Here is an 8,075-nt window from a genome sequence, read left to right as displayed (position 1 = left end):
TTCTGTCATTCCTAAATTATTAAATAGTATTATGTTATGGATAATACTTGACTAATGGTGACTTCTTTTAAAGTAGTGCATCTCAAATTTTAAAGGACATACGAACAACTTGGGTACCTTTCAAAATGCAGATTTGAATTCTGATTCAGTAGTCAAAACTACAAAACTTCTAGACTAAAACATAGGTGAAAATCACAGTGATGCTGGCAAAGATTTCTTAAGCTTGGTAAAGTTTCCTTAAATACTACACAAAATGCGGAAAGTAAAAAATCAATAAATTTGGCTTCATCAAAATTTAAAACTTTCGCACTTCGAAAGACACTATGAAGAAAATGAAAAGTCGAGTCAATGGGAGAAAATATTTACAAAATATGTATCTAAGTACTTATATCTAGAATATATAAAAACTCTTGCCAATCAGGAATAAGAAAACAATCTGAGAAAAATATAGGCAAATATTTGAAGAGATATTTCACCATGAAGATATATGGCTGACAAGCACATGAAAAGATGTTTAACACCACTGATCATTAGGGAAATGCAAATTAGTAGCACAATGAGCTATAACCACAAACCCTTAGGATGGCTAAAAGTAAAAAGACTGACCATACCAAGAGTGGGTAAAAATGTGGAACAATTGGAACTCTCACATACTGCAGATAGGAACATGTGGTACAACCACTTTAGAAAACATTTTCTAAGTTTCATAAAAGTTAAATATACACCTATTCTATATGAATTCCTGGGTGTTTATGCAAAAGAAAGCATGTCCATACAACACTTGTACATGAATGTTCATAATGACTTTATTTGTAATACCCAAAACTGTAAACAACTTAAATGTCCATCAACAGGTAAATTGGTAAACTCAATATATTCATATAATGGGACACTACTCAACAATAACAAGGAACAAATTACTGATATACAGTGCAATGTGGATCTCAAAATAATCATGGATCTCAAAATATTTTGATATAAGCCATGAAGGTATACATATTGTATGATTCTATTTAAATGCAAACTAATCTATAGTAACAGAAAAATCAGTGCTTGCCTGGAGGTGCGTGTGGGGCTTTAGGTAAGGGCAAGATAAAGAATTGCAGAGCCTTGAAAAAATTTACTGGTGATGAATGTATTCACTAGCTTGTGATGATTTTATGAATGTATATATACATATATATGTACACATATATATAAACTTACAAAAAACTTAAATATATACAATTAAAGTCAATAAACTATAAAAAGTACAGATTCTGATTCAGTATATTTGGGGTGGTGCCAAGAGTATATTAATGAGTTTCCAGGTGATGCCACTGCTGTTTCCATGATGTTTTCAGTGGCAAAGCCACTTAATTTTTTTTGTCACTTATGTCATTCGAGTATGCAGTCGACACATATGGCTGTACAACATTGGATAGTGCAGATAGAATATTTCCATCACTGAAGAAAGTTCTATTAGATGTCAGCAGTCAAGATTCTTGAATACATTGGTAACTATTAATCTTGTTCTGTTATTTATCTCCCACCTATAATCCACCTTTGTTCATTCCACTTTTTCAGGCTGAATGCCTCCCTTCATAAAGCTTTGCTAGAATTCCATTTTGGGTTTTTATAGTATATTGCTTAGATTTCATTTTATCATGTTATTCATTATGAGTTGCATTAGATTTGGAATAAAGTTTGAAGAATAGAAAGTTCAACTGAAGGCAGATGTTAATTCGCTTTTAAGGAGGAGTTTCCTAACAATATCCAGCACATTTCATGTTTCATGGTTCTTGTGACTGTATTCAACTGAGTGTACCGGCTGAATTAAGTTCCTGTGTGGCTTCCACTGCTAAGAGGTGTGATCTGAGGCAAACCAGAACTTCTCTAGAAATGAATTCATTTCTAGCTCTCACATTCCATATTCTTTTGCTTATTTCAGAGTACAGATGGCAAGAAGCCAGAAAGAACTTTAGCTTCTTGGTCCAGATTCATTAAGAAAGTTTTTTAGTTGAACAGTACCAACCTTTGTATAGTATATACCAGGGATTGGCAAACTTTTTCTGTAAAGGATCGGATAGTAGACATTTTTGTCTTTGTGGGTCATATAGTCTCTGTCACATATACTAAATTCTACCATTGTAGTGTGAAAGCAGTCATAGTTGATACGTCAATGAGTGAGTATGACTGGACTTGGACCACAGTTAGTTTGTTGACTTGGTTTAGATCAAAATACCTTTCTAACCATCTGATGTTAGGCAGAGAAATCAGGGAAAAGACACTTTACTGATAACATTTTATTGGTATATAATTGGTCCTTCACGTCTAAGGTTAGCAAACCAACAAATTATAATTTCAGGTTATACATACTTTAAGTTAATGAACTAGATTTATAAAAGCTATAAAAATATTTCACAGACATGAGAAAATGTGGTCATGATACTTCATTGTAAGGAGGGTATAGGATATGTTAGAGATTTTTCTAACCTACAAAGTACATTTCAAAATTTACAGTTAATAAAGTTCTTGCTTAGATAATATTTTATCTTCATTCATCAGCAGACTTAATTAGAGCAGCTTTCTTCTTATACTTATCTCCAATCTCTCTAATATTTTCCAAGAGATCTTCAGACATGTGTTCTTCATACTCTCTATCAACTTTAGCAATCTGCTCCTCAAGATGTTTCTAGTGGAAGAAATTAGCAATTGTTAATGTAAACACATTAATACCTTTAAAGTGTTTAATTGTGAAATTTACAGACAAGACATTTTTAAGAAAAGGAATAAAAGGAACATTCTTGTGTCACTGTGTAGGCCCCTTTTGTGCCCTTTCCTAATCATATCCCCTTTTCAATCTCCAGAGACAACCACTGTCTTGAATGGTGCTTTTCTTTATACTTTTACTACACACACACACACACACACACACACACTCCACCTCTAAATAATATAGTAGTTTAGTGGTACCTGGTTTTAACCTTCATATTTATTGAATGACTTTAAATGTAATGTTCCATGACTTATTTTTTTCACTTGGTAAGATTCATTCATGTTAATGCATATAGCTACAGTTTATTCATATACTGCTACAGAGTATTTTATTGAATGATTTCATTTACTTATACATTTTACTGTTAATGAATTTTTGTTTGTTCCAAGGCATAGTAGAGGCTGAATAGCAGCCTCTCTAAAGATGTCCATATCCTAATCCCCAGAACCTATGAATATATGTTATCTTTCCCAGTAAAAGAAACTTTGCAAATATGATTAGGTTAAGGATTTTGAGAAAAGATTATTCTGCATTATCCTGGTAGGTCCAGCATAATTACAGGGGTCCTTGTAAGAGGGAATGTGTGACAGCTGGAGAAAGAAGATCTAAGGACAGAAGAGAGATCAGAGAGGATAAAAGATGCTGTGCTATTGGCTTTGAAGATGGAGGAAGAGGCCATAAGCTAAGTGCTCTAGGTGGCCTCTAGAAGGATTGCAGCCCAGAGGCCCCATTTTAGACTTTGGATCACCAGAAATGTAAGAAAATAAATTTGTGTTGCTTTAAGACATTAAATTGGTGATAATTTGTTATGGTACCAATAGGAAACTAATACAGCGAGTTATTTGATTTTTACCATTTCGAATATCATATCATAACAAATTACAACAAACTAGGTGGCTTAAAACAACATAAATTTATTCTCTCAGTTTTGGAGACTAGAAGTCTGAAATCTAGATGTTGCCAGGGCTATGCTCTCTTTGAAGTCTCTAGGGAAGAATCCTTCCTTGCTTCTTCCCAGCTTCTAGCAATTCTTGACAATCCTTGGCCTCTTCCCAGCTGCTACCAGTTCCCAGCTATCCTTGGCACTCCTTTTTTGTAGCCGAGTCACTCTATTTCTGCCTCCATCTTCACATGGCCTTTTTATAAGGATACTAGTTACTGGATTTAGGGTCTACCTGAATCTAGTATGACCTCATCTTAACTAATTACACCCACAAAGTCCTGTTTCCAAATTAGCTTACTTTATGAGATTTCAGAAAGACATGTATTTTGGGGGGAATACTATTTAACCAAGTACAGTACTTTAGCAGACAGTGTAAAAATTTAATTAAATACCTAGAGTAGAACTGCATAGTTTTATTAGAGATTGCCAAATTGTTTTCTAAAATTGTCACATTGATTTACAACCCCAGCAGTATCAATAAGAACTCTCATTTCTCCACATACTTGCTGGCATTTAGTATCATCAAGCTTTAATTTTTTGCCAATTTCTTGAGGATGGGAAATGGTATATCTTTTCATATGTTTATTGGCCACATTAGCTCTTTGTGAAATTCCCATTCAAGTCTTTTGCCCACCTTCTGTACTTTTCAGAGGTTATTATATATCTGAATCCTTTACCAGTTGTTTTTAACAGTTTCTTCTACCATTTTGCAGCTTGCCTTTCTAATCTCTATGTCTTTAGATGTAGAGATCTAAGTTTTAATAAAACTGAATTTTTACATAATATCTTTTGTGGTTCGTACTTTTTGTATCTAATTTAAGAATTCCTTTACAACTCCTGAAGTGTAAAAATAGTCTTGTAATTCTTCTAAAAGATAAAAATTTATCCTCACATTATTTTCCTAATTCATCTGGAACTGATTCCTGTCTAGTAGGAATCCAACTCCATAACTGAACAATTAATTTTCCCCACTATTCTGCAATACTACCTCTCTCATATATTGGTTTCCTATAGATGCCCATGCATCTATTAACTGGACTCTTAATCAGAAAGATTGGTTTGAATGCATCAATACTACAATGTGTTGGTTATTATAGCTTTATAATAATTTTTGGAGCATCTGAACAGCCAAAAAAAAAAAAAAAATATTTTTTAAAAATACACACTGCTGTATATTCTGGCAACTGCTAAGTGGTACGTACTTTGCAGTACTGGTAACCAGAATTGGATGATGTTACATTAGATGCTGTTGTAGTGGGAAAACAGCCATACAGTATGGAAGTGAATGAAGTGGCTTTATTCAGAAAATCAGGCTGTGGGCACATTTTGTCCTGCAGGCTGTAATTTGCTGTCCTCTGGTCTAGAATATTGAGCTACATATTAGAGCTGTACAGAGCTCTACCGGGAAATGCTCAAAGAAACACTTTGCCCCATAGAAAAAGTCAGACTAATAGTTATCTATAATAGATAGAGGTATAAAGGATATTGACAATTATTTAGTATAACCTCATTTTACAGATGAAGAAAGTAAAGACCAAAAGAAGCAAAATGATACATATACACAGACTTTCTCAATCTAAGCCAACAATTGCATATTATGAATGAATTTTTTCTTTTATGCACCTAGAACAGAATTATTACACATCATCTTTGGGAGAGTGAGAAAGTTATCACTCAAATCATTTTCTGGTCTGTGGCTGAAAAAGGATCCATTAAAGAAAGTTTATGGAGCTATCAAGTGGCTGAATTAGTAGTGGGTGGGACCCCGGTTTTCTGATGTATGTAGTATGCAGTGTGCTTCTCTTTGCTTTTAGCAATAAGCAGTGAGGAGCAATGGCAAGTATGAAAGTAGCGGTCCACTGTCCTTCAGGAGAGATGAGGGGTAGTAGGATATCATATGCTCTGCTTTCAATACATGGAAGCCTGTTAATGTGATATATGAGTTTTCTTTCCTTTAACCATTCACAACTGGAAATATATTATCAGCTAATAAATTATCCAGGAATTTTGGAGTTTAGTAATTTATCTTAGCTTTTGGGTTCTGTACAGCAGGTTGAAGGAATAGTTTTATTGTTGAATTTTCAATATATGCAAAAGGTGAGGATAAGGTAAACTTCATGTTTCAGAAATACTTTATTCTGTATTTATATGAAATTAACAGAAAGGAAAAATATTTGTTATAACACATGCCCTTTCATCTTAATCTTAATGAAATTTTAAAAGTACTAAAATGTTTTCGGTGTGTAGAACGTGGTATGGCACAATATATGTTGTTGACGTAATCAATATTGTTTGTTGTTTTTGTGAACAAAATAGACCACTTTATAAGAGGCATTGGTGTCCCCTTACCACACGGTTGGCCAGGATTCTTCTGACAAATTTATACTAGATCATATTTTTGAAAGAAATAAAATTTATCATTTAATTTTGATAGAAATGAAACAGAAATATATCAAAGTTTTAAAAAGCTTTCTTAGAATTTAGGAAAGACCTTCGCATACTTACCTCCACAGACCCTACATGTGTAGCAACCATCTCTAAAAGACACTGCAAGTTATTCCCTACTTTTCGTCTTTCTTCAGTTGTGGTCTGCACAACCAGTTGGTAACTGTAGAATAAAAACTTGTTTGAGTTGCTTAGGGAAAAACACCTAACATACCAGTTCTAGTTAGTTCACTTCTCCTTTTCATATTCAATAAAACCAGGTTGTGATTAGTATATGTGCTGCTTGCTCTATGTGTAATTCGGAGGTCCAGCTCTCAATTATTAAAACAGAAATAAAAACATTTTCAAAGATTCTTTGCAAGCAACAAAACAAAACAGCAACAAAACCTCACACTTTAACATATAAAGCTTGGGAGGAAATGGTCTTACCTAAGTCTTTGATAAGACTGTAAACTTGATTCTTGATCTAATATTTTCCTATGACTAGCATGCATGATAGCATTTATAGTAGGAATACCTCTTTACAAACATTTTCAGGGGCAAAACATTAAATATACTAGAATGGGAGAGTAGGAGTCTTAGTTTTAGGCATTCAAATTCAAAATAAACTGCAAGTTGATAAAACCTTCAACCGACTTTTCTATCCTTAGGTTTCAAATGAGAAAATGAAGAATTGTGATTTTCTTAAGGGTTGTACCTCCAATGCTAAAGTAAGATTTTTTTTAGTTATTTAAAGGCCACTTAAGACTTTTAAAAAAAGTAATTTTAATATAATTGACAAAAGAACCTATAGATTAAGATTCAGTATATTGATTTTATATAGGTTGCACAAGAGAATACGGAAAGGGAGAATTTTCTATAATAAGATTTTTTTTAGTTATTTAAAGGCCACTTAAGACTTTAAAAAAAGTAATTTTAATATAAATGTACACAGAACCTATAGATTAACGATTCAGTATATTGATTTTATATAGGTTGCACAAGAGAATACGCAAAGGGAGAATTTTCTATAAGTAAGAGATGTCACTGATCTTAGTTCTGATTATCACATATCGTGTCTAACATTTTTCCTTTGTAAGTTTTAAAATTATAACGGAAAACTTGACAATGTATAATTTGACAATGAAGAACTTCTAAGAAATGTAACATAAGTATACAGTTCTACTATAATGCTTGTTTAGAAACATGTATTTATTTCAATTGGATTGATATACTAGGTAGCAATTTGAGCATAATGCAAATTTTGCATTTGCTTATACCAATTTGCTACTTGAGAAACATGAGGTGAATGTAGAAAACTACTCATCTGAATCCAGATGCAAAGAAATAATAAAATACAAAATACATAAACATAAGTACATACCTCAAATGGGCACCACCTCCTTCAGTTTGTTACATGTGATAAGCCACAAGCATCCACATCTGGTGTTACAACTTTGTATCTGATTTCAGATAACCTTTTTTCTATCTCTTCTCAATAATTCACAGGTTGCAACCCTTTGAATGCCCATTTCCCCATCCAAACTTCAGGCTTTTTAAGGGAAGGTGCCATTATTTATCATAGTATTTACGTATTTCTTAAACATGTTTACCATTGTGCTAACATTTTCATTAGGTTCTTGTCTTTTGTTTACGTGTCACTGACAGAGTTTTTAAGTGTTGTGTCCCATCACAATTTCCACATAAGTCCTCTGATTTTCACTGCAGATTTTGTATAGTGTAGTGATTATTATGAAGGCACATGTTATGTTATAGCACACTGACTATAATTTACAGTACATGGTTTAGTTTATAGTATAATTTATAGTATAATTATATGATATACTTAATTTCTAGGAAATATATCTTAAAAATATGAGCTTAGTAGAGTTTATTAAAGCTTAGTGGAATTTTATGAAAATTTACTGACAAATAGCCAAAATTATTTGA

General features: G+C 32.8%; 1 protein-coding gene across 2 annotated transcripts in view; it reads right to left on the bottom strand.

Annotated features, from left to right (window-relative positions):
• Positions 1-2,270: 2,270 nt before the first annotated feature.
• NDC80 (NDC80, kinetochore complex component) overlaps positions 2,271-8,075 on the bottom strand; it is a 35,142-nt gene continuing 29,337 nt past the window's right edge. For both annotated transcript variants that reach the window (XM_006920052.3, XM_006920051.3), the window contains exons 16-17: positions 6,207-6,309; positions 2,271-2,674 (exon numbers count right to left, since the gene is read on the bottom strand). In XM_006920052.3, coding sequence (XP_006920114.2) covers positions 2,537-2,674; positions 6,207-6,309 — 241 coding nt within the window. In that variant the 3' untranslated portion in view covers positions 2,271-2,536. The remainder of the gene's footprint in view (positions 2,675-6,206; positions 6,310-8,075) is intronic.

The sequence above is a fragment of the Pteropus alecto genome, unplaced genomic scaffold, assembly GCF_000325575.1.
Source record: "Pteropus alecto unplaced genomic scaffold, ASM32557v1 scaffold146, whole genome shotgun sequence".
NCBI classification, from domain to species: Eukaryota; Metazoa; Chordata; class Mammalia; order Chiroptera; family Pteropodidae; genus Pteropus; species Pteropus alecto.
Note: the sequence above shows the minus strand (reverse complement) of the source record. Positions and strands in the feature narration are given on the sequence as shown.